The sequence below is a fragment of the Psittacula echo genome, assembly GCF_963264785.1.
Source record: "Psittacula echo genome assembly, chromosome: 6".
NCBI lineage: Eukaryota > Metazoa > Chordata > Aves > Psittaciformes > Psittacidae > Psittacula > Psittacula echo.
Genome location: NC_137743.1, coordinates 77,694,075 through 77,721,258, shown reverse-complemented (window position 1 = coordinate 77,721,258; position 27,184 = coordinate 77,694,075). Strand labels below are relative to the sequence as shown.

The window sequence follows — 27,184 nt, the reverse complement described above, 5'->3', positions numbered from 1 at the left end:
ATGTGAAGAGATGAGAAACTTGAGTCTGTTAGCTTTGACTGCAAGTATGGATTTTTTTCCTTCAAATACACTAATAAATAATGTATGTTGCTTGAACAACTAGCATTCCTTTGGACCAATGGACTATGAGAATCTCCAGCAAGAACTTGCTTTAAAAGAAACAGTATGGAAAAAAGTGTCACCTGAATCAAACGAGGACATCTCCAGAACCGTAGTGTATAGAATGGAAGGTCGGGGAGAGCAAAACTAAACGAATGGGTTCTAGTTTCACTCAAATCTTCATTTTAAAAACCCTCAAGCATCTCTAGATTTAACTTTGATTTGAATATTGTTTGCCTGGTGTTTCATTTATATATACATTTTGTGTAAATTCTGTATGCTATACCAAAAAGACTGTCAAAGCTTAAGCGTGGGGGGAAGCACATACAAACAACAAAACCCAAAGCTGTTAACTGACTGTTGTAGTTACGTAAAACACGTTTGCTTAAAAACAAAAAACAAGAAGAAAAGGAAGAAAATGAAAAGGTAAATCTGAATGTTTTCAAAGATATACTACTTTTGTGTATATCTGTTTATTTTTGTTTATATGTGAGAATTTTAAGTAAATTAACTTTAAAGGATAAGCAAGAACTTGTGATGTGTCCTGTGATCAGGGTCAGAATGTAAAGAGAGAAGAATTTGAATTAAAATACAAAGTAAAATGATGTCAGCAACATACAGGAAGTTCATGGATCTCTAAATAGTTGTATATTAAATGGAGATAGATTCTGAGTCATGGTATTAGCTTTTTTTTAATACGAGCTTTCAGATTGTTATGATCAGAAATGGATCCTTTGCATAGGCCATGCTAGTGAGGTTAATATCTTGTTTGGGTTTTTTTTTATCAAACCTTTAATAATTATTAATGCTAAAACTTAAATAAAAAGAACAAAAATGGCTGGGGAGGATTGTGAGAAGGAGGGGGGGAAAAACCCCTGCCTTGTTTGCAAGTTGACTAATGCAGCAGAAAGATTTCTGACCAAACTATTTGAGTGTCTTGCTAGCTGCTTATACTGCCAGCTGGTAGCTATGACTCAGAAGTCTGCCTTACTAATAATGCTGTGCTCCACCCTAGAGAGGAATGTCACCAATCTTGGGTTTAGAGCAGCAACCAACCGAGTAGTGAACGGGAAGTATATTCCGAGTAAAGCAGATAGGTAGATGCTATTAAAATTGTTTACAGTTAACTTATTTTTCAACTGCTTATGTGTGTGCTTGTTCATATATGACAGCAATATTTTTAAAAGTTATCACATGAGCAAATTTTTTAAGAGTTATCCATAACTGCTACTTTTTAAAGTGTTAGTTTGCACCTCTGTTAACTTGCTGAGAAACAGGACTTGCATTCTTCTACAGGCAACGCATCTGTTCATCTGCACTTGATAATCATTTTTAGTCTCTTGAGTAGGGTGTAGTTTGGCATGGTGTATGTAGGCTTCAGATAGGCTCAATAGGCAATGCTGGACAGAGGGCACAGACTTGCTAAATTCTTGACATTCTTAATGATGCTAAAAATCTTAGAAAGTTATTCTCTGTAAAGCTTTCCGCTTTATAAGTTTGCAGATAACTTGCTAGACACCACCCCCAGTACACATCGTGCAGAGTCCTGGTTTATACAACCGCAGAAAACTCATCCAAGTAATGATAAATGGTATTTGTCGAGGATTTTAAAAGACGAAGACAGATAATTCCTTAATAACACCTCCACCCCTTCTCCCTGCCCTCTTGCCTGTCTTAGTTATCTAAAACTGCAGAGTGCATTTATGTAAGAGTTTTGCGTAAGGGGAGAGTTATGTTTTTTTCCTGCCCCTTTTCTGACCCATCTGAATGTTTATGAATTCAGAAAGATGCATAAAGCAAAGCTAATGTTCTCTGAGAAAGCAGGCTGTTCTCAATTGCTCTGTTTAGGTATTGTTAGTCCTGCATAAGCATTTGAAATAAGCTCTGATTAAGCCCTGAATAGTCTTCATCTAGTAGTGTGTTGTAAAAGGATGGACTTCCTGTCTTTGAAGCCTAGGATTAAAATGTTTAAGCAAAACAATACAGAACGTCAATTTTCAGTGAATTTGAAGTCTTACTGAGATGAAGAGGTAAATCTGCGGTGCAGATGTCTGTAATATTGTCAGTAATAAATTGCTGAGTAATCGCTGTTTTATAATCTTATCGCTGATGATAAGGTCAGGTTTGTCAGTGCTTATCTTGAAAATAAACTGAAGTAAAGGCAAAGTCTTAAATTACAAAAATGTCTCACCTGTTTGAAGATTTTACAGTAAGCTAGTAGTCACAGAGACAAAGCAAGCATACAGATCCTGCAAAACAACATGTCTTTACCTGAAATACCCTCAACTGCAAGAGGGAAAATAAAGTGTCTGCTGATACTGGAAAGTATTTACAGTGATTACCTGTTGCTAGTTAAATTACTGATTCAATTAAAAAAGGAAAGTGTATGATGCAGGACTTGCGTGCTCTAATTCTACACACATCATTTTCTGGTTTTTAGTGCTGTTTGAAGCTAATTCTAAAAACGTGGTTGAAACCCAGATGGAATAATTTTCCACCTTCCACTTAAAGATCTTATCGTATTTATACTTATCAGTTATATACAAAACTTGTGGTAGAGACAAGTCCTGCATGGGAGATCCAAAATTAAGGAAACTACTAGCTCTTTAATACGCATAATAAGAATATTTAGGGTACACCTTACACAATCTTTACTTTAGAGATAGATATGTGTATGTATATATTACAGTTCTGTAATGCATGCTTTTGGAGCCTGTCTTAGAATTTAAGCCAGCCTCTAGCCAGAAGGGATCAGGAGGAGGTTCCTTATTGTGTAACTTGCCCCCACTCAGTTTCTTGTTCTGGCCTGCCGTGCCTGCAGATGGCTTGTACTGGTGGCAGGGTACACAGGAAGCGGGGGACCGTGGTTAGGCCTGCCATGACAACTTACCCATGTCTACGTTGTGTTTGGTGAGCGGGTCTGAAAGAATGCGGTGATAGAGGCTAGTCATTGAATGTTTGAAGTCTGCAACGGTTTTAGTGTTCACCTGTGCTACAGTAATAGCAATTCTTGATATTCAAGCATTTTAGCTGTTTGTTTGTTTTCCTTTGTCAGCATCATTAACATTTCATTAGAAATGTAAATGCTTTTTAAAATTTTACTTTAGCGTTTGTGTTGTACCTTTTGGCTCAGTTGTTAAGTTACCTGTCTCGTTTTCCATTTTTCATTTGCATTGTACGTTATTTATGTATCTCAATTTCCAGCATGCTTATTTTTGTATTGTTTAATAAATTTATTTTAAGCTGATTTTTATTGTATTTTTTTTCTCTCAATGGAGAACAGATTTGCTCAAACACATTTTTGAGACTGGAGGTGGTAAGATAGTGAGCACTGCTTTCTAAAAAAGATAAAAGTTCTGAAGAAGTAGGTGGAATAAGCAGATTTGGTTAAACCAGCCACTGAAAACCTTCCTAAGATTTCGTAAACATCTTGTACAATAATTATTTTTCTCTTTGAAAAATTTGAACTATTACCTTAGAAAGTTGAAAGCAGAAGTCAAAAGTAGGAAAACTTTCTCACCATTACTTTTCTGATTATAAATGTCGTGATGCGGTAGGATATTAATGTCACTGTGCATTTGTGTGGTTTTGAAGATACTAATTCAGTCACTGGGAGAATACATGGTTAATGGTATCAGTGACATGGTAGTGACTGTTGATCCTGAGCATCATGACTTGAGCAGTATAGCTTGTAATAAGTCACGCTTAGCAAGAATGGCCCAAAACCACAGCCTTGTAGTAGCAACAGTGGGGTCTGAACAACAGTTAGTTGAATGTGGGTTCCTGGCAAAGCACTTGCCCTTTGTCACAGGATTACTTTTTTTCCCATGCAAATTTATTTGAGATACTAAATAGTAGACATATTTATAATGTGATGGGTCCAAGGCAAGATTTTTTTCACTAGAATCATGCCTATACTGAGCGTGGCCGTAACTATTAATTTAGCTTTTCTGGTAGGTTGGTTTAGAAACTGCAGTTACTTGTAAGACATTTCTAAAGGTAGCCGTATGTTTTATTGTACATAAAATATCACATATCAGAAGAGTTTATTCTCTAAAAGCCATAAAGAAAAGGAAAAGTAGAAGAGTAGTGAGTGCAAAGAGAGAACCATGGGTGATTTACTGAATTAGTTTGGCTCTTACTGGTTTTCATTGTGCATTTGTGTCAAAAGACCAGTGGGTGGGTAGACGAATAAAAGGCAATGGAGTCAGAAGGGGGTGGGCGGGAAGGGGATAAAGAATGTTGGGTTTCTAGTTGTTCTTATTTCTCTTGGTCTTGATACATACATGTCATTGATGCATGGTCGTTAGCTGTGAGCAAAGTAGTAAATTATGAGTGTCATGGTTTATTATAATTTATATCTATTGTTTTAGTACCCAAAACATTGTTTGTAGGCTTTTACTATTTTATGTTTCTAATTTTCTTTAAATATTTCCGTAGTTCTCTGGCAGGAGTTCAGGAGCAGTTATTCCAGTGAAAACAGACATTTTTCCAGCAGAGTTCTTCCTGGGTTGGCTGAATACAGCTAATGATTTTTCTTTAGTGCAGGGTCCCTTGAGGAATTTGAATGTCACAAATGCCTGTAGCACTTGCAGGGATGGTAAGAAGCTTTTAATCCGGTAGAAATCTAACGTAATCTGAAGTTTAGTTAGTTTTTATCATGCTAGTGTCTTGTCTGTTCCGCACCTTTTATCCAGTCTAGAAAATGCATGACTAAGTAGTATGTATAATGATGTGCTTTTAAAGGGTGGATCATGAACAACCCCATTTTCTTTCTGTTATTTGTCCTGTTGTGTGTTGAATAGTTGCTTGCAACCTAAATTACCTACTTTGAATCAAGTGTGCTTTTCGAATTACCATTTCCTCATTCTAGAGACTGTTGGGCTCAAAATAGAAATGGCCTGTTTCCCTCTGGTTTTCATGCAAGTAGAAGTTACATTATTACTAGTATTTAATATTGCTTTATGCAGATGTTGTTATCACTTGAACACTTGCAATTTGGAAGTTGGTTGTGGTTTCTCTTTCAAGACCTACAGTTCAGTTAATTCGCAGAATTCACATGCATTTCTTCTGCGCGTAGCAGAAGCGTAATGGTTACATCTGAAGCTGCAGTTTAACTAGATAAAGGCCTACAATAGAATTTAGGATGGCAGAAGTGTGGTGGTGGCAAGCTTGTTGGTGTGTTTCTGTGGGGGTTTGGGAGGGTTTTTTTCATGTGATGGTTTTGTTTGCTTGCTTGTTTTCTCCCACCGGTTGAACTAGTTTAAACAGAGCTTACTTGGGTAATGAAGCTGACATGGATGCAGGATCTAGAGCTAGAGCAAGGCTGTTAGTTAACTGGACCATGCAGATTTTCCAAAAGGAAGAGACAGGCGTGTGTGCATGTTGAGAGAATAACAGGCATTTTGACACCTCTGCACTAAGGCTGATGAGGAAAACAGGGTTGGAGGAAGGACAAGTGGAAAAGGAGATAATTCTGAATGCTTTTCTGCCCTCAAAAATGTTCCAGCCCCAGCCGTACTTTCATGTATTTCATTTATGCAGCGGGCATGTGAGGGAGTAGATCTCTTGTGAAGTAACGCTTCCTGTGTTAGCTGCTGCTCTGCTCTGGTTTTGACCCAGCTGGCACATAGCTGGTGCTTTCCGTGCTGTCATCTGCATGCTTTCCTGATACCAGTTATGCTTGCAGAAGGCAAAAGCTGTCTTCTGCATATCTTCCTTCCAGATTTCCTTTGACCCCTTTATCTGATCAGTTACAGCGGATGTTCATCAGTTAAGTAGCACTATTATTCTGTAAATTTTGGGCAGCAGGTAGTGCTTCTCCCCTTAGAGGTCAGTGTGCATTCGTTTCATTGTTATTTGGTCAGACTTGGAATAAAGTCTGACGTGCCCTCTCATCCCACCCCATATTTGCCCTTCTGTTAATCCGGCATGATTTTTCAGTGAAATTGCTTGAACTTGGTTCTTACTTTTACATTGTTTAATATTCTGGAAATTTGAAGTAATTGTTTTGCTGATACAGTCAACAAATATCTGTTGTTTTCTTTGGAATGGTCTTCAGTAGCAAAGTGCTGTTGTTAATGAGGCCTTTTACTTTGGTTGCCAAAGAGCTGGTATGCAGAATTTGAAATATTCAGATGTTATTGCAAGATTCTTGTGCACGCTGCAAATTGGTGTTTTACCTTCATACGCTGTCTTACATCAGTTGTACTTCACCTGGTGCAATCACATGACCCACTGCAGGAGGTTCTACTGACTATCATCAGCCTAAGAATGAAACCATAAGATCGTAGAGCTTGGAAGGGATCTCCAGAAATCATCTACTCCAACCTCATGCTTACAGCAGGATCTAGTCGGTTAGATCATGTTGCTCAGGGACTTTGCCGGTCAAGTGTTGAACACCCCCAAGGATGGGGTTTCTGTAATCTCCCTGGGTAACGTTCCCAGGGCTTTACCACTTCCATCAAAGAATCTTTTTCGCTAACCTCCAGTTGGAATTTTCCCTTTCTGCAGCTTGGGATGATGACTCCCATCTTTTCACTGTGCGTGATGAGCTTACAGTCATGTGGAAATCTAATGGCCTTCAGGGAGTCCTAGAAGCGGTGTAGCTAAAAATGGCTTTTGGTCAGTAATAACTAACATTTTCACCTCCTGCTGTATTTTTCTCCTGGATCCTAATTTTTTTTATGCTCTTTATATCACTGAAAACAGAGTGATTTAAGGATTTGAAAAGGCCAGCTTCCCTTTTTATTTTTCTACTAAAGCGTGACAGGCTAAGTGCAAACATAGAAGTATGTTATTTGCTGAGGGACAGCATGTTACTATTAGGACCCCTTGTGATCCAGAGCGCTTATCAAAACAATGAACTGAGAACACGAGTGATAGGAAGAGATAATGTTGCTTGCTTCCTGTTGATGTCATTCACTAGTCCAGCTTTTTCCTTGAGGCAGGCAGCTTTATTGTTTGTTCAGGAATTCATTCAATATCTGCCTTTTGGCCTGATAGATGAGGTTTTGCTTTTATGCGCAGCTTAGGCTTTCTGTATGGGAAGTGCATTTCACACTTTTAAAGGATTATGAAGCTTCTCCAGCATCTAGTTATTGCAAGACAACTAATGAAAATGTCCCCTCTCTCTGAGACTAAACTGTTCAGATCAAGCATGTTCAACATAACCCCACCTATGCCGCTGCAAAAAAGAGTTAAGAGTTGGGAATGAGGACATGGAAAAGCAGCGAAAACAGCTGAGTATATTTTACCCCATATACCAAAGGCTGATGGGGAATAATACAATCTAGAGATAAAACCATGGAGGCAGAACATCTGTTTAAGCTAATGAATATATCTGATGCAACAAAAGTAGATACTGAATAAATAGTCTAAATATTCTAGAAGCTTGTTCCTAATAGTTTAGAAACAACCCTCCCAGCAAGAATAGAGTACGAATTTCTGGTAAGATTTCCCCTAATCTCCTGTCAGCCTGTAGGGTATAGTCAGTCTCTTGCTAGCAAAGTTCCAGGAAATATCTTTTGAGAACATCCTCCTCTATTTGGGGAATAATTCCAGCTCCAGGTCCCACAGTTAGGAGTAAACTGTTGTCCATAAATTGTGAAATACCTATAGCCAGGGAAGCGGGAGCACTGCTGTACTGGGTTGTGTGTATATCGGTTGTAGTCAATAGGGCCTTGGAAAGGCAGACATTCTTTTGTCCTATCAGCTTAATACAACTAGTGTCGCTAAAGCACCCATCTGTTCTGCTTTATTTGTGTGATTAGTGTTGATCCAGTCCTTTGGTTCCAAATCTTCCAAATCTTGCAGTGTAAGTAATGTCTGTATCCACTACTTCAAAGGCTCTTGGGTTTTGTTTTCCTGCATCCAGAGTTAACTAGTCAGTCCTCATTCCCACTGCTAAGGTTTCTGTATGTATTCTATATGCTTTTTCTTACAGAATTGTTTGCATGGGTTAGCCCATGAAAAAGGACTGAATAGGAACTACCAAAGCGTATATCAGGAGATGGTGATGACCCTAAGATTCCTTTTATGGTTTACTTACTGCAAGAATTATTATTCTACCCTTTTGGAGCTAGCAGTCATCATAATTTACTGACAAAACATTATTTCATTGTGATAAGGAGTGCTGGAAAAGTTTGACAGCAGAGTAAGTTAAAGCCTTTGAGAGGATCATTCATTTCCTTCCATGTAAGCTTGATGCTTTAAACATGGCAGCAAGATTCATACATTCCCATCCGAGCTACTGATGGCAAATGCAGACCACCTAAACTTGAAAATTAGCCAGCTCTCCATCTTCTGTCTCGGAGGGTGGAAAGTTGTTATGCCTCTCTATGCCTTAAATGTTCCACTTGATCTAGTAAAGCTTTTTGTTGAAATAATTTGTCTACCTCCTATTCCTTTGTCATGCCTTTCATGGCAAACAGCACAGCAGTAACATCATCAGAACAGGAGCCAGGTTGGATTTTTCTGTTACTTCCTCTTGTTAAGTCATGGTTCTCTGGAACTGCCTGATTGACTGCAGTTACTCTTACTCGGTTTTCCTTATTAGGTTTTATTTTGCTTGCTGGTGTGATTTATGAGTTGATTAATGTTCATGAAATTTGAGTCTCGTGGTTTTGTTCGGGTTTTTTTTAAGTGGAATCAGCCAACTTTAGGTCTTCAGTCTGGTGAAAGATCATTAAATCTTCATCTTTTTGGGGAGTCTTGTCAGTAATATGCCTAATTCTGTTGTCTCCAAGAGTAAAACGTGTGTTAATTCATTTATACCAGAAGAAATCAGAAACAGCAGGTGGAACCAAGCGTGACCATGCTAATTGTAATCTAGTCAGGGCAGTTTTGATACTCAAGTTACTCTCCTCTTCCCAGTATTCAAACCTTTTGAAGTCAACATAATCATCCCCAAAGCAAAGTTCATAGGTATAAAACAAAGGATAACACATCTGAAAGTAATTGTCAGTGAGGAGCACTTGAGATAAGCTGCTCATCTGCCAGACTTGTCTATTTGTCTGAACACGCATGTGCATGAGGGAGGAAGCTCTCTAGTCAGTACATCATCATCTAATCCCTGATGAAGCTTCATTAGTTACTGAAGACCTCCAGTGTTGAAGAATTTAGGACCATCTATCAGTTTTTCAGGGCTATCTGTGACAGAGTGATATCAGCTGTGTCCGTCGTAGTACCTGTTCTTAATACTGTGTATCATAGTTGTGTATAAGGGAATCTTGAGGCTTTTTTGCAGGAATTGTCTTCCAGCTACAAAGGTTTCTGTTCCTGGAATCTTGCAGTCTGATACTAATGGAGGCAGTGGCTCTTAATCTTAAGCTCTGACTTGTGTGGGTTTTCTGTGTACCCCTTGAAGCAGTTCATGTTTAATGATGGTCCTATCTGTTAGGAGGGGGAAAGACAAACCAGTCATGCAGTGGTCCTACCACAGTGTTTCCTGCTGTCGTGCTGAGTTCCCCCTGCCTCTGTACAGGACGGGAGAAGCTGCCTCATCCATGCAGCCTGAATGTTCTCACAATATTATGTAAGGTTTTCTAGCTTAGTATTAGTTTGAATGCCCCGATTCCTGTGGGAAAAGCTTGTATGCAGGGGTTCAACTAAACTTTGGTTCATGTGACCCACTGTCCACCTCTGGAGTCAGTACTGATGACGGATCGATTCTTCTGCCTCCGCTGGGGGAGGCCGGGGTGGGAGTGTGTGAGCTTAGAAACATGACTGGGCAAAACAGCCTTGGCTCACCCCTTGGGGTTTGCGCATCTCAGGAATGGAATTAGATGGGCATGGTCTTTTTGAAAGAATCTCAGTTCCTGAAGGTAAGTAGATGTTTCTCTTAATCTGGTAAACATTTTGTTAAGTCGTGTAACTCAATTTGTTTTAATTCAGTAGTCTTATCTGTAATTCTAACAGTCAGCTTGCTAGTACTTCAGAATTAATCGATAGCTGTAACTATAAATAATAAGTCACTGCAAATTCACAGTGTTTGTTGTGATGAAATTAGGGCTCTACTTCTGTAGCTTGACATCTTCAAGGACAGTTCAGTGCTGTTGTTACTGTCTTTCAGGCACTTGAGCTAAACCAAACATGTTATAAAGTAGGCTATTACTTATGGATTCAAAAGCTATATTGGAAATGTATAGTATTTTAAGCTTCATTTGCAAGATACTAAATCTCCTTTATCACTTAAAATTCTGAGAATTAAATGTAATGATCTGAGTATGCAGTCAGTTGTAGAACTGAGCTCAGTCCTGTCTATGATTCTTGCTTTTTTTCCCGTCTGAGTTAAAAGGATGTTTGTTTGACCCTTTGAAGATCTTGCATCTCCTGCCTGTTAGTATTTAAGATTAATGAGCCTTTTCACAGCTAGAGAGATGTTGTTTTGAGGAATGCAAGTGAGAGATACTCTTTCCAGAAATACGTGTCCGCTTGATGGCCGCCTATGAGCAAGAGGTTTATATTGGAAGAGGTGAATTCTGGTCTTTCATGGCTCCAGAGGTGATTGAAATAAAAAGTACCTTTTGCTCCCAATTACTGCTTCCTCTGAACTTTTTAGGCTTTTAACATTTTAGGCAAAATAGCACAGTAACAGACCAGAAAAGGTGCGCAAACAGGGTACTGGGCTAGTTTGTAGGAAGTATCATTTTTAGATGCTTTTAAATACCTAGAGTAATTTAAAGTTTTCCTACAAAAAGGACTTCAGGCAGAGAAGAAATGCTGTTTACTGTAAAATCATAGGATGGTTAGGGTTGGAAGGGAGGAAGGCACCTGAAAGACCAAAATGAGGCATTGTTTTGCAATTTTGGGTGGCATAATCTAGCATTCTAAACTTTCTGAGCCATCTCTAAAAGGTTTGGTTCTGAAGGAAGTATGAATAGTCGAAATCCATTTGAAACCAGTAGGTGAGTAGTGAGTGAGAGGGGAACCATCTCTGCTCAGCCTTCAACTGCAGGAAGGCTGCCCTTTGCCTTTTGTGACTTCAGCCTATGTGTTTTCCAGGAAAGGAGGTTAACAGTTGTTCGTAGGTTGAAGGAAGGAATTTATGATTTCTATTTTTTTTATTTTGCTTTTGCTTTTTTCCTGGTGTTGAGAGAAATCGTCAATGTATATATTTGATTTAATTAAATGTTTCTTATATTCAGCTACATACACAGCTTCTGCAACAAGTACTAAGATTGAGCTATCAGTACAAGCGTGTTTGTACGTTAGTGCTGCTGTGTCTGAATTGAACTTAGTCAGTACTCCTTGCTCTGTTCTCAGATTTAAACAGACACTTTTAGGATCATAGAAGTCTCTTTCGTCAGTGTGTACAAGCCAATTCAGAAATGTACGAAGTCAGAAGAAGAAAATGACCAGCTTCATTCTGAAAGATTGAATTTGGATTTGAAACAGTTCTAAAAGCTGAATTGCAATAAGACATGTAAAATCCTACTGGGATTTTCCCCAGCTTGATCCTTGATTCAAAAAAGATAAATCTCAGGATCACATAGTTTTCCTGCTGAATTGATCTGTTTGTTAGCAAAAGTACCTGTCCCGTAACTTTCCCTGCCGCCTTCTCGCTCTATCCAAAGTGCGCTCTGATGCTGAGGGCAGAGGTGGTAGCTGCAGTGCTAGCCTTTTGAATTCTCTTCTCTGGAAATTCTCTGGGAGTTCTCTCATGCCCTTCTTTCTCATGCCCTTACTTGCTGCCTGCTAACCGGGCATCAGTTCATTTCCCATAACCTGCTTAGCTGCTTTTAGCAGCTGCTGCCTGACACCGTCCTGATCTGCCATTGATCAGTACTTTAAAGGTCAAAAAACCCTTTCAACGTAGAAAATGATCCAGCACATTGTATCATTTTTAATAAAGTGTAAATTCACGAAAAAGCAGGAATATTACCTAAAACAACGTGTTCCTTGTGTTTCTGTTTGATCAGCTCAACTATCCAGACGCAGTAAGGGTCTGTATGTAGTTTTACAGAGCACTGTAACAGGTCTTGCAGTCATAAATGCAGTTAATGCATCTAAGTGATGCCACACTGGAAGCTGTTAGTGCTGTACTGCCATCTGATATGGCCACAGGGAGACAGGGAAGCTCCTCTATGAACCCAGGGCAATAAATACCTGGCTCACTGGCTTGCTTGAGGTTTTTGCAGCTATTGCAGTGGAGTTGGTTTGAAGCTACTTTAGGTGCATTCATGTGAAAACACAGCCTCTTGTGTGGCTGCAGTTTAGATGTAACTTGCATGGGACATGCAGCTTTCAGTGTATACACAGATGGTGTTTGAACATGGCTGCTGAGAACTAAGGCAGTTACCGAGGAATAAATGTTTTATGAGTCTTAGTTTTCTCCCCAGCAGCACAAGCTATGTGGGTAATTGCTGTGCAAGTGGCATTTCAAGCTAATTCCACCAGAGAGACTCCAGAAATAAACTCCGTGGTAGTTTGAAAGTCACTGTTGCAGCTTTGGCTCCAAAAATAAGTGCAAGCACCCGCAGCTCGTAAAACCGAAGGAGCTGGGTATCATCAGCATCCTCTGTCCCGGGTTGTGAGGAGGAGCTTGCACCACCTAGAGGAGAAGAAATGATAGTTGAGGTGTCACAAAATGGACTGCGGTGAAAAAATGGCAGGATCTTGTTTCTGAGTTAGTTTCAAAGCACGGAAGAGTAAACATTTGCAGGTTCCTCAAACTGCGTGAGGAAACAAGGCCCAGTAGTGCGGAAAATAGGCTAAAGGGGGGGGGGGGAGAGAGTCCTGAAGATGAAATGGAAGTTTTATGGAACAGCTAGCCTTGTTTGTGTTTTCAAGTATTTCTCTGTGTCATTAGTGTGTGTACGTGTATGCATTAATTTATTCACATATCCTCTCATTACTTATCCTATAATGGGAACAGAGATTTTCCCAAGGAATTCCGGCTTTATAAACTTGTTACTATCCTTGTGTCAGTTTAAAGTTGGAGCAAGAGGCTGTGTTAGAGGTAGTTGGCGTTAGGTTGCTGTAGAGCCAGGTGGGGTCTGGATCACTTTTACTCAAGCTGAAAGACTTACTTTTGCATGCTTCGGAAAGTCAGAGAAATTGCCTTACATAGCTTAGAATCAGGTAGTTTTGTGGCTTAATGCAGAGGCTGCTGAGAGTGCCTTCATCCACTGCCCATCCTTACAAGTACTCGGGGGCAGAACCTCCCCAGGCACCCTCTCAGGGATGCTTCAGAGCTGGCCCTTGCCTGGGTGGCACCTAAACTAGTCTGGGATTGGGTGAATAAAGCACAGCACGTAGGTTTGGGTGTTGTATCCTGGCAGGATGCTGGCACTGGGGTGGGACATGGCGTAAGTATGGTGTTTGCATCTCAGCTGTGGAGGTGATGCTTAACTGTACTGGGAGATCTCTGCTGAGAGCTGGTACGCCTGCACTCCTCCAGCGCACCATGGACATCTGAATACCAGTATCAGTTCTTCAGATATGCTGGATGTTAGAGATCTGTTTGTGCCAGACTGAAAACTGGCTGTTTTAAAAGCTCTAAGAGACTTCGGTGGGAGGGTAGAGTAATGCTTAAGTGCTTTTGACAAACTCATGCTGTTTTGCTTAGATACTTCTTTACAGTTCAGTCATAGTTTTTACTGTTAAAAGTAAACGTTTTGCCCTTAAGTAGTAACCGTTAAGTACTAACTACTTAAGTAGTAACCGTTGCTTTATTTCATGGGCTACAAAGCAGCAGCTCAGTTGCAGAGATACTGACTTACAGTTAAGTTTTCTTTCCCTACAAAATACAGCTTACCTTCATGGTGAGGAATAGTTTTAAAGGCAAACTGTGGCTGTCTCCTCTGGACTTGAAAGGTGATTTATTTTTTCCCCAACACACGAGGGTAAATATTTGCAGATTCTAGAGTTATTTTTGCACCTTCCTCAAACTGCGTGAAAAAACAAGGATCGGTAGTGTGGAAAATAGGCTAAAGAGGTGTGTGGGGGGAGAAAGTCCTGAACAAGAAATGGATCTGCCTTGTTAGCAGATCCTGGAGAGCAGATGCCAGCTTACTGCATGTTAATTGTGAATACAAAAAGTGGGCAATTGCTTTGAAGTAAGTGGTCCTATTTACTGACACTCTGAGATTCATCCCTGGTTTATTTTTGTCCTTTCAGGGATTATTTGCATTCTAGGTTTAATTTCGAAGTTGAAGCTTCAAAATTCATTGTGGGCAGGTTTGGCTTCTGGTTCTTTTCGATTCTATTTTGAAACCTTACATGGAGGGAGAAAGTAACCAATGGGCTGTGCTTCAGTGTGGCTGAATTATAGGTTCAGTGTGAAGAACTGGGTTGACTGAGTTGTTTAATTTGTGCTCTAGATTGACTTCCTCTGTTTGTTTATATAGGTCACCGCTGCTGTTCCAGAATTTATGTTGGCGTCTTGGATTTCAGGAATTTTTTTCCTTTTGATAAGTTTCTGAAAAGCTGCAGTTTTTCTGCAGAGCGGCAGGAATGTGATTGCTTTTTGCTGCATACTCAGGTGACCGTCATCAGGAGATCATCTTTAGGAAAAGTAGCAGAGCAGTGACAGTGAAGTTGAATTTTGGTTGATTTTGGAGCTTTTATTACTCCGTGCAAACCCTTTTGTCTCATGTAAACTCTGTGCTCCTGCCTTGCTTGTTGGTACTTGGTCATTCGCACAGGTCAGGAGAACAGGAAGAGTTTATAGCAGGTGGTTTCTTCCCAGTATGAAACGTTAATCCTTGTTCACTGGACAAACACGCACCTTGGATGGCTTAAAAATCTATTTTCTGCCTTTCAGCATTAATCCGGCACTGAGCTGGATTAGTGATGCCATGTGCTGATAACAATGGGTGCGCGAGCTCAGCGCGCACAGCAGCGGCTGTGGCTGTGGGTGCAGGAGCACCTCAAGGTCTCTTGGCAAGCAGGGCCCTCACTCGTGTGTCCACTGCATCAGTATGACCCAGCTGCCAAATGGAGTGGCAGAGGGGAGACCGTGTAAGAGAAGTTACTGAGCACTTGGTGCTCTTGTCTTTCTCCTTCTTGTCACAGTGTGCTGCCAGGATCTGCAGGTTTGGAATAGGATAGAATCACCATAGAATCATAGGATAGTTTGGGTAGGAAGGGACTTTAAACCTCACCCAGCTCCAACCCCTTGCCACGGACAGGGACCCCTTCCACTAGAGCAGGTTGCTCCAAGCCCCTGTGTCCAACCTGGCCTTGAACACTGTCAGGGATGGGGCAGCCACAGCTTCTCTGGGCAACCCTCACCACCCTCAGTGAAGAATAATTTTGGACCGGCTTCTCACATTATTTATATGAGAAGCAAATTGTGCTCCATCATCCTTGGCTGTCGGTGCTGGTGCCGAAGGAAGATAGCCACGGTATCGTAAATGCAGACTGTGTGTGCTGCAGCATTGGGAGGTTTTAGTGGTGTGGAGAGCTGTGCCTCAGACACATCCAGACAAGTCAGTCTCGTTTCTCTGGTGCCTTGTGCACTGATGAAGTGCTGCAGAACTTCATTCCCACTTGAGTGGGTATTCCACCTCTCCTGCCGCTGGAAGCATTTGTCAGGGTCTGGGTGGTGGGGTGTTGTGCGCCAAGACTCCTGCTTATCTGGGACCTGCGCTGAGATCTCAGGGCATCAGAACCTGGCATCAGTATGATGGTTGCTTGTCATTAGGAAAGTCCTGAGCTGCAAGAGCTGAAGCTTATATCCCGATTTATCTCCACGCCTCTGTGCTGTGCTGGGGAATGTTTAAAACCGCTCTTCAAGCCATTTAGCAAGGAGAACAAGGTTCCCAAAAGGAAACACTGCATCCCAATGTAAGCACAAAAACATAAGACATAAGAGAGTGGTGGCTTTTTATCTGAACTAGCTCTACTATCTCTTTTTTACCTCCCCTTGTTGTATTTGAGCCTGTTGGCACACTGGGTCTGGTGCATGGTAAAGTTCAATATGGCAAAGTTCTTGAGAAACAATATGCATTCAAACAGCCTGTTTTCTCCAGTATTTTGAATATCTTTTCTGACTGCTAACCTGTGGTGTAGTCCCTAAACATTATGGAAAGCGCACTGGAAAGATTAGGGGCGGTTGTTTGTTTATTCCTGTTTGCATTACCTTTAGCAGCACTGCCTGTAAACTGTTGTGCTCCACTGTATTTGTTCGCCACCTGGAGAAACAGAAAAGTTGGAGTTAATCCTTTTTTAGGCTGTAAATTCTGTGATGTTTTCAAAGGAATTGCGTGTGAGCTCTCCCAGGAAGTGGGACACGGTAGGAAATTAAAATCCAGATTCCGTGACCTTTTTAGCCAAGAGCTTCCCATGGAATTAGTCCTGCTCTAAGCTAAATTAATTTTTCTGAAGGATTTGTGTTCTTTGCGTGCACAGCTGTCTGGATTCTCCCTCTCCTGACCCAAGCAGCATACAGAGCAGTGGCTCGCTGGAGCCATGGCAGTGGTAGCAGTGCAGGATGGATGGCCCTGTAGCAGAAGGGACACGTGGGAAGGTACAGAGCATGGGCTGGCAGGGTCAGCTTGCTTGGGTTTGGTTCCTGCTTAAGGTTTGGTTGTTTTATAGCAACACTGAAGCATCTGAGCCAGTGGGCAGAAGGTGCCAGGTTGCTGTTTGTTCGCAGCAGGACCCCAACAGTTCAGTTTCATCTCTGGGCCTCAGTTTCCCATTCTAGTGCTGTTAATGAGAGCAGCTGGTTCTCTTGTGAAGTGTTTGAAGAGATCTTGTGTTGATAGCAGTAGAGTAGGCAGTGATACATGTTCTGTTCTTGTACATTTAAAGTCCTCTGAACCGGTCTGTGTTGAGAGAAATGAGTCTCATCTCAGCCTTGTATGGGCTGTTAGCCATCCGGAGACTGAGACTATTGAAGTAGGTCATCTTGTGTGGGCTGGATTTGGGTGTGCAGCTCAGCTAGGAAAGACTGATTGGTTACAAATACTCCACCAAGGCTGTTCCCACGTACCAGTCAAGCCTTTCAGATCAATTAATGTATTGAAATTTCGCTTGTGATAAGTAACCTCAGCACATTAATGCTGAAGTTAAACTGATATTTTCACTGGGGTTTTCAGGTTGGTACCCTGAGAACCGAAACCCAAAGACTATTGTGTCCTACCAGAGTACTTCGATAATGTGTTCACAGAGAAATGGGGGACAGCGATGCACTTGCTGGGCACGTGCTTCCTGAAACACCAGGGTGACGAGCATGTTTTGCTGCTCTTCTTCCATTCCTGTGCAGTTGGCTTCCCACCGCAATCCTGCTGCTTGAAGGAGAGTAGTTTGAGACTTCTAGCACAGTCAGGCTCAGGAGATACTTAAAATAACTGCAGTATGAGAGCTTTGGGCTAGGAGTCACTGTAACATTGAGTTATCCTTTCTATCTTTCAGTGCTGTATCTCACTTGGTTTGGGGTTTGGGTTGAGTGTTTTACTTCTTTTTCCTTTTACCTTGCATATGTTTATCGGAGCTGTCTGTGGCTTCCTGCTGGTCCGAACTCCGAGTGTTGCCTTCCTCTAACTTGACCTCGCTTCTTCAGCAACAGCAGTTTTGGTTTTGATTTCTTGTGCTGCTCACGTTCTTGCCCATGGACTCACAGAGCTGTTTGTTGGAAAGGACCTCCGGAGGTCATGGTCATTTGGCCACTTCCAGCGTGAAGCAGGACAGTTGCCAGCATTAGCTTGAGTCCATCATGGCTTCATCCAGCTGAGCCTGAGACCTCTAGCACCTACCCTGAAGGTGAAAGTACAAGGTGTGTGTGGTCTGGGACTTCTGATCTGAGTGTTGAGTGATGCAGATATCCCTGAGGAAAAGCTTTCCTTGCTGGTTTCACCACTTTGGATAACAAGGATTATGCCCAGCACTTGGGAAAGAGTGTTGTACAGAGGGTTTCATCATAGTTGAGTGAGTAGCGCTGTGCATTTCTGGCACAACAACAAGAGAGCTGTTAAGTTCCTCTGGCATGGTGCTTGCAGGTTATTTCCCATTTGACAAAAGATGGAACAGTTTTTGCTCTGGGTTTGATACTACTGTATAGCTGTTTGGTAATGCTTGATCCAACTCATCTATAGCAAAGGGACCACATCCCTTATCCTGTTACTAAACTTTCATAGTTAAGGAATTCAGCGTGGTAGAAAACTGTAATTTATGGCTGTTAGGTCGAAGGTAAACTTTTGGTTCTTGCTTCTGAAGATGAGGGAAAACCTGTGTTCATCAGTACAGTTAACAGAAACACCAGCACTGAATGTGGCATATAGAAGATAAGGAACCACTTGGTGAGAAACCCCATGGCAGTCCCTAAACACTTAAATGAGTTGCCTTGTCTCTTGCGCCCTACTTAGTTTAAATGGATACAGCTCATTTGTTGTCTTCGATCTTGTTTTTTCCTCCTCTACAGTAGAGAGCCCCAAAACACAGTCATATGTTTGCTGCTCCCACTCTGAGTTTCTTTGGCTCCTGATTTTTGCAATGGATCTGTTATTTTGGGCTGGTGGGCTGCGAGTTTGGGGGTAGAGAACTTTTACTTGCGCTTTTGAAGCCTTGATTGTGTGTGACTTCATGGCAGCCCAGGTGGGACTTGATGCAGTTATAAAGCTTCTGGCAGCAAGTTGTTTTCAAATGATAACTTTCTCAGTGTAAATAGCCTCTTACATCATGGTTTAATTTATCTGCTGCTTAGGTTAACATTCTCTTGAAAAAGAAGAGATATTCTAGAGACAGTTGATGGAAACTGTATCTTCTTCCTTTGAATTCAGAGTGGATTTTTAAATTTTTTATTTTTAAATTTTAAAATTTTTAAATTTTATTCTTGAATTCACTTTTTACGTCCATCTTTGCTCTTCCTGCTGCCTTTTGAGCAGTTTAATTTTGTTTCTTATAGAATACGTGCTGGCCGAAAAATAACTATGCTGTTGGTAGGGCAGGGTGCAGTTACAGAGTTGGAGTGTGTTGTATTGCTAGCAAATCCAGCCTAAGTCTCCCATAAAATCACTGAAGTCTCACTTGAAGCACGGGCAGGTAGCCCTGTGGGGGTTGTTTCAGCTATGATGTGTCTGAACTCTGTCTGCTTTTCTTTCCAGCTTGAGTTCATTCCTGACCAGTTTTGGATAATTATTCTGCTAATAATTGTCCTCCTAAATCTGTTTGTGTCCTGCCTTTTGTATCCCATTACCTTTACTGTTACACAGAGGGCAGTCGTATTTCCTCTCAATTTTTCTTTTCTGAACTAAAGAAGCAGAGATTTATGTTTTTTCTTTCTGTCTGGACTTGCATTTCCTTTTGATCTGTCAAGAAGTTCAGTTTCATCAAATGTGACCTTGGATTTTACATTTACGCTTTAACGTTTCCCAGATTGCTGGGAGATCTGGCCCAAGGTTATTGTGTTAGAAAGCCTCAGGAATCTCCAGACTGCACTTCTGTCACATCGTTCTAGGAAATGAAAATGTCCTGTTAGCAAAATGCTCAGTGGAATCCAGGGGGATTCTTGGCCCCAGCTGCACTTGAAGGTTATTTTGTGTGAGGAAGGAATGTGTGTTATTTTTATGTTGTTATTTTAATACAGATTTGCATTTCCCAGAAACGTAAGGGAGCCCAGCCAAAATTATCATTTACCTCTGAAATGGCTTTTTATTAAAGACAGAATGTCCTTTGCACATCCTCGATCCTGAAAAGGATCAGTGTTCAGCACCTGAAGAACCTGCAATGTCTGAGCGCAACCAGCCCTGTCCTGTCTGCATGGCACCAGCAGTAGAGCGATGCTCACCTTCTTTCTCAGCAAGGAGAGCTCCTGAATCATATTGGTGAAACCTAGAGATGATCAGACTAAATTCCCCTTTCATGCCTGTGTGTAAATACAGTTTGCAGCCCAATGGCTGTAAAAGATGTACATTCTTTTAGGAGGCTTTAATATTTTGGTGCAAGTGTGGTATCTTCTACTGAAGCCTAATGAGAGCACTGTTGGGTATTTGCTGCCCTTAACCAGCCTTGGTGATGGAAGTCTCCGCATCCCAGCCACAGAAGTTTGCCACAGAAAGGATGAGACACAGCAGCCCTGAATGGGGCTTGTAATGGTTTGTTCCTGTAACTCCTGTGCTGAGCCAGGGGTTGGGAGAAGGCAGGGGCAGCCTGGAGGGAGCTGCCTGTGTCGGGGGGAGAACGGCCATAGGGGTGAGTGAGCTCAGGCAGGGATGGCTGATTCTGCATCCAGAGCAAAGCCCATGCTGACGTGCTGTAGTGTTGTCACTGGGTTTGGGTTTGTCTTTTTCAGAAGCTTGAAACTAAAATGATCTCCATAAGAGGAGCGGAATTGCTCCAGACCTGTCCTCTGCAGTGCTTGTTGGGGGGGCGGGTCTGGGGCATGATGTCAGGGTTGCCGCAGTTAAAGGTGATGCGGGTGCTTTTGGGTCAGTGCTGAGATAGAGCCCAGGGCCCAGCCTTGGGAGCCAGTCAGGTTTAGGAGCCTCCTGGGGGATACTGAGCCTCCTGAGGAGGGATGGAGACCTGCGGATCCTGCCCAGCAGGTCTCACACTCGCTGTGCAGGGCTGGTAAGCCTGAGGAGCCTCGGAGTGCAAGCTGGAAAGGAGCTGCAGGAGTTTGTGGATACCAGAGAGAGTGGCTCCGTGTCCTCCCTGTGTATCCATCCCGGCCTTTGTGCCTCCATCTCCTTTTGCTTCAGTCCCTCTTTGCGTCAGTGCACATTTGAGGTGTAAAGGATACCAAGCAGTTCCTCGGCTTGGGTTTACAGGAGACGCAGATGTTGGCTCATCTGTGGCCCTGTGAAGATATGCCAGTGTTTCTGCAGAAGTCTGTAGGAGGCTTGTTTGTGGGTCGTGATTCTTGCTTTGTTTCTCCTCCTTGTTGTAGAAGGTCAACGCAGCATCAGTTTTCTCCTTTATCTCTGTTACTTGGCTCGTACCAGCGACAGAACTTTGCAGGCTCGACAAGTAGTGCAGCATTTGGGAAGTTGACTGGAAATGACTGTGAAATGGTGCCTAGAAGTGGCTGTGTCTGTTTATGAAAGATGCTAATGTGGGATGCTTAAAACCATCTCTTTTTGTCAGTTTGGGTTCTTAAAACTTGCGGAGTTGGTACAGCAAAGATGTGTTAAAAATGTGCGTGAGACAAAGTTGGGGTAGCTGAACAGTGGCATTTCTTATTAGAGTAATTAATACAGCTGGAAAAGACACTGCTTTGCCTGAGACTTTACCCGTGTTACTTGATCTAGGAAGATTCTGCTTCTATCTGCCTCAAAACCTTGCTGTTTTTGCAGCAGCTCTAAATGGTTTATTTGAAGAAAGCCTCTGTGTTAGATGTTTGTAAAGAAAATCTGTAATATAAAGCAAGCCCAGTGCCATTCTTCTTGTCTGCGAACACAGATTTTGTCTAGCATTAGGAGTCTTCTCTGGAAAAACAAACCCACACACAAAAATCAAAACAAAAAACCCTCCTAAAAGCCCAAACCCAGTTTATTTTCTGGAATGGGTTTGTCTTACGAGTTATTTGTGCTTTTTTGCATTATGCAAAGTGACACTGTCTTTGCCATTCGGTATCATCGGGTAATCAGAGTGAAATCTGGTTTGTTCATACGGCAAGGCTCATACTTTTTACCACAGCAGGGTAAAAATGCACGTTTTATGGTTCTTTTATTGTCCTTATGACTTCAACCTTGGAAAGACAGACCTGAAAGCACTGGTAGCAAAGCAAGCTGAAACGAATTCTCCTGGTGTTTAACACTATACTGCAAAATGCGGCCAAGATCAGATTAACGAGTTCATAAGCACTGGATCAACTCTGGCCACGCTGGAGTTTTCTGGGTTTTCCATCAGTTTTCTTTTTGAGGAAAGAAGCTAAATAAACAGGATCTCATCTCTCTTTGTAGGTGAAGTCTGTGATAAATCTGCTGTTTGCTGCCTACACCGGGGATGTGTCTGCACTCCGGAGGTAAAAAATCAGTGTGGGGTTGGGAATAGGAATGCTGCTTGTTTGGTACCTGCTGTTATTGTTTATGGATATGCATATGCCCTGTGTCTATGTTGGGAACATCTCAGCTCTGCTGGAGGCTGACTATGTTCACCCAAACGCCAACCAACCAAACTCAACTGAAACCATCGCAGAGGTATCCTCATGCTATGCTGCAGCCCCATTGCTTTATGTTTCTTTGGATCACGGTGAAATATGTTTCCTTAACCATGTTTTTTGCCGTCATGGCAGAAAACCCTAGCTATGCTCTCGCCTGCTTTATAATTCAGTTCTGAAATTGGCGCAAGGATTCAGGCATTGCTGTTGTAGAGCTTAGAAAAACTGGCTTTGCTTTGTAAATCTGGAATGGAATCTGGCAACGTTTAAAGTAATGGTGGTAAAAGACTAAATGAATGTATTAATTCTGCTAGGATATACCTAAATATAGCTAGTGGATGGAAAACCACGTATAGTTTAGCTCTGCTGTCCCAGAGCACTGTAGTGTGATGAAAGAACCCTGCCAATAGCATAACTCTAGATTTGGGGTTTTCAGACTGGGGAGCCCTCCCTGGATTTCCTCAGGTGGCATAAAAGTACTTTGCCTTGTATGGGTTAGCTTGTCCATGTAAGACTTTAAACCAGATACATTAACTATGAAGTTTCCTGTAAAGACACTTTACGTTTCTTTTTAACAACTAGAGAACGGAAAGGTAAAGCCAAAGCAGTCAGGACCCCTTTCTTTATAACTGAAGGTAGGATGGGCTCTTGATACCGCTGATGTCCTCTTGCAGTGGAAGTTCCATTGTTGTATTGTTCCATGCTAGTTCTGTAGCTTGTTTTAGTTATGTAAGACTCTTTTTTTGTAATATATGTTTATTTTTCTAGATTTGCTCTGTCAGGAATGGATATGGAACAAAGAGACTACGACTCACGAACAGCCCTGCATGTAGCAGCTGCAGAAGGTAACGTCTCCTCGGACCTTGTTTGCTGTCTGTTAATGGAGCATCATCAGCTTGCGTTATCTTCGCTCTATATGCGTACCTGCTTTTAAAAACTTTGTATATACGCTCACAAGCCTGTTTTTCTTACAGGACACGTGGATGTTGTTAAATTCCTATTGGAAGCATGCAAAGTGAATCCTTTCCCCAAAGACAGGTGAGTGATCTTATTGAAAGTTTGGAGGAAGAACACTGATAGCATCTCTCTGAGGTGCTTTAGCACCCCTGAGGAGAAGTGTCTGTCAGGTCAGATGGGAATGTATTCAGAATTACTAGCACAGTATGTAAAGGACTAGATTGTTGGTGCTTTTGGCTCTGTGCTTAGGTGCTGATCTTGGAAATGCTGTGCTCCTTCTTGTAGGTGGAATAACACTCCTATGGACGAAGCTTTACATTTCGGACACCACGATGTGTTCAAAATTCTTCAAGAATATCAGGTCCAATACACGCCATCAGAGGATTCCAACAACGGGAAGGAGAACCGAACGGTTCATAAAAATCTAGATGGCTTACTATAATCATCTTCAGCTAGGTCCTAAGAATCAAGTCACCTATTTAATTGTGGTATACATAAGTAATGAAGAGCGTGTGTGTTTCTATCTGACAGTGGTATATATTTTACAGAAGTCTCTGTTACTTCAGTGTTATGTTACAAGGAGTTTCTATACGCACAGGACAAATCCAATCTCTCTCTAAAGAAACAAAACCAACTAAGAATCTCCCTCCATAATGTGAGCAATATTACCTCATGCTGCATATAATCGATGTATAAAAATATTTAGCTGTTGTTGGCTTTACTGTGCACTACTTAATTTATTTTTGTGTTCTGTGTGAACTCTAGTCTGTGGTCAGGATTTCTTCTGCTGAGTTTTTGTTTCCTATAGCCTCTGTTTCCAGTATGGCCAAGGTGAGCCAGAGTGCTGTCAGGTCTGAGCGTCAGTGAGGTTTTTCACAAGCTGAGGATGCTGATGTAGATTTAGGCTGGGTGTGTTAAGTTAGGATCTGCACTTACCGCTGGGAAAATAAACCTAAGTAAAAAAGTCCACCTTGTTTACATAATATAAATATCAACAGAGTATATAGATGAGTTGTCAATGGTCTAGACTTGTTCTTAGGTAGTCTTGTCACGGAATTTGTTTTAAGGTTTTTTTGACCAAATGGCATAGGGGAATGGGGCATCAAAGAGTGTTTAGTGAGGTTTTTGTTTCGGAAGAGTTTCTTTCAGTTCCCTTTGTCTCGCCTCCCTCCTCTCTCTCCATGTTCAGCTGCTAAAGTACTTCCCCTGTCACTGGGGAAAGCGGGTGCTTCCACTCTATGCAGTTGTGTTCCTAGCAGGTACCTTTGCACTACAGCAAGCCTTGGCAAGCTGCAGAACCCCGCAGTGGGGCTCATGTGTGCTGTTCTTGGTGCTTGCACCAGGAACCAGAGAGGGGTATGGAAATACGTGAAAGGCAAAATACCGAACCAAATATTGCATGTAGATCGGACTTACTTTAGGCTTGCGATAAGGAACACGGACAGAGTCAAACAGCTTTAACGAGCATAGAGCTAATCAAAGCGTGAGCAGAGCAGGAGATAAGCCAAATGTTTGGGTATGTTCTCTTCTTGCACTACCATCAACCAGGGAGCAGGGTATTGCACCAGTGGGGTTCCGCTGGTGCAGAACACGTTGTTCAGCATCAGGAGCACAAGCAGGTGATGCCTTTTGTGGTGAATGGTGGCACCTCCTGCCTTGCCACTGAAGCCAGCTCAGCATGTGCCCCATCATGGGAAACGTTGCTGCAGATACTTGTTGTTTGCAGGAGTATGTTACTTGTTCCCTATCCGACGTGCAGTTGCTTCTGCTGATAACCGTGGCACGGAACCTCTGAAGTGAGCAGTCACTGAAGAGCTGGATATTCACAAACCACCACAGGTGTGCACATAGGCAAGAGTTTTAGCACAAGAATTATAGGCAAGAATCGTTTAGCACATGGAAAAGGAGATTGTGTTTGAGAGTTGTGTGTGCGGCTGTTTTTATTCTAGCACATAGTGTACAAGCCAGCAGTAGATCTCAAAGTCAAAATTTTATGTGTTGAGGCACCAAAATCCGCCTGAAATAATGCCCAAATCCTTTCTGGAATGGCCCAAGCACTTTATAGAGATGTTCTGAACCACATTATCCTCCTGTTGCAAATGAGTACACTAAGGCATAGAGAGAAGTAACTTCTCCAGAGTGACCCAGCAGGTTAGCGTGGCTGAGAGTAAATCCTCTCGCGTTCCTGTACAGGCTCTGGTTGGTATATGCCATACTGCCTCCCGGCAGGGAAAAGTGCTTGATACTCATCACGAGCAGCGACTGTCCTCATGATGGTGGAATCTTGGAAGAGTCTCAAAGTCTAAAGGCCCAACATAGCATTTTGAAGCTGACTGGTATGGTTATCAAACACTTCTCATCAATCTTACTGTTCTTAAGCTGGGTTTTTGGGGGTTTTTTTCTCCTTTTTTTTTCCTGGAGATCAGCTATTTTTCTGAAGGCTTTTAACCCATTCTTTCCACATCCTGTATCACAGCCACCCCACTTCTAACCGAGAACTACACGAAATGGCCTCTGGCTCTTTGAGCCACATCCGTCATAGAGTAGCACAAGGCGTCTGCCCTGCTGCACCCTGAACTAAATCCCAGCATGTTTTCTCTGTCAAATTCAGTGTAGAGGAATATTTTCAGATGGATTCTAGTGAAGTATTCCTTGTCTCAGTGCTAATCTGACTTCTTCCACATTTTATTTCCTATTAAGACACATCCTTTAGCTTCTCAGAAAAATACCTGATTCAGCTTTATTTAACTGAAACTTGCATTGCTTGAACTGGCATTTTTAAAATAGAGGTATATTACAGAATACATGTGTATTAAAAACCAAACCAACCCAAAAGAAGGTTTTTAACTGGGTTAACATTTAAGGATCATGGCTGTCCCTAAACTTCATGCTTTTCTGAATCATACTGAGTGCTTTTAGCCGGTCCTTGCTTCAGTGCATTTTTGCTGGTTAGTTCTAGTATTTTCTCATTGTGAGAAGATGGATTATTTTGTAATGTCCAATTCAGAGATGCAGCTATTTAGACATGGCGTTATATTTATAAATATCAGTAGATGCAGTACATTGGTTTGGCTGTTTAGCATTCATGACACTGACATGTAGATTTTATTGTAAACAGCTTTTGGTTATCTTATCAACCGCTGACTTCCTTATGCTCCAAAGAGGATTCCCCCACTCCTTTGTTTTTATGTCATGTATGTTTCTTCTGTATCACAACCTAAAATCGTCAAGCTAACTTAATGCTTTGTGCTCAGAAATATTGTGATAGTCTTAGCATTAATTAGGCCTCTCTTTGTGAACAAAACGTATTGTACCAGATTTTTTTGCTTCGGAGCTGGACTATCAGTGACTATACTTATTGGCAGTGTACTTCTGGTCATTGTAACTGACGGGGCTGATCTTGACTCTTAGATTCAGTATTGTGGGGAATAGACAGTGATGAATGTATTTCTAGCAGTTTCCCATGAATGAATCTAAACTTGAGCTGTACTGGTTCTGAAAATGAAAGTTATTTATTTTAAGAAATAAAATCCAGATAGTGTTGCTTTTTACAGCATAATAAATGGAAATACCAAGATGATGGTTGTGGTGGGTTTCACTGGTCTATCTGTGCGGCCGATGTTGAAATAAAGCCTTCCGTCATGGGGAAGGCTGTCCAGGAAAACCTTCTTTGGCCATTTCTGTTGTGCAAGGCTTACAGGAAGTCAGAATGAGTTTATCTGATCTAGTTTTGCTTTGTTTCCCTATGTCCTTTCACTGGTTGCTTTTTGTTAAAGGGATTGTCCTGGGTTCAGCAGTAGCAGTCAGTTTTTCTCCTTCTTAGTAGCTGGTGCAGCGCTGTGGTTTTGACTTTTGGCCTGGGAAGAGCTGATAACAGTGATGTTTAGACTGACCAAGGACTTTGTGAGTCTCATGCTCTGCCAGGGAGGAGGAGGGGCCGGGAGGAAGCAGGGACAGGACGCCTGACCCAAACTAGCCAAAGAGGTATTCCATACCACAGCACGTCATGCCCAGGGATGTAACTGGGAGCTACCCGGAAGGGCACGTCCTCCTTTCGGTCGGGCTCTTTTCCGGCGAGCG

The 27,184-nt window shown here is 41.9% G+C and overlaps 1 protein-coding gene across 2 annotated transcripts in view; it reads left to right on the top strand.

The window, feature by feature from the left end:
* The window catches only part of GLS (glutaminase), a 67,441-nt gene extending 40,786 nt beyond the window's left edge, over positions 1 to 26,655 (top strand). Inside the window, exons 15-18 of one of the 2 annotated variants that reach the window (XM_080620823.1) lie at positions 21,951 to 22,012; positions 22,916 to 22,992; positions 23,122 to 23,185; positions 23,390 to 26,655. In XM_080620823.1, the coding sequence (XP_080476949.1) occupies positions 21,951 to 22,012; positions 22,916 to 22,992; positions 23,122 to 23,185; positions 23,390 to 23,546 (360 nt within the window). In that variant the 3' untranslated portion in view covers positions 23,547 to 26,655. Of the gene's footprint in view, positions 1 to 103; positions 3,347 to 21,950; positions 22,013 to 22,915; positions 22,993 to 23,121; positions 23,186 to 23,389 lie in introns of those variants that run through there. The other variant, XM_080620822.1, reaches the window with a different exon arrangement.
* The last annotated feature ends 529 nt before the right edge of the window (positions 26,656 to 27,184 follow it).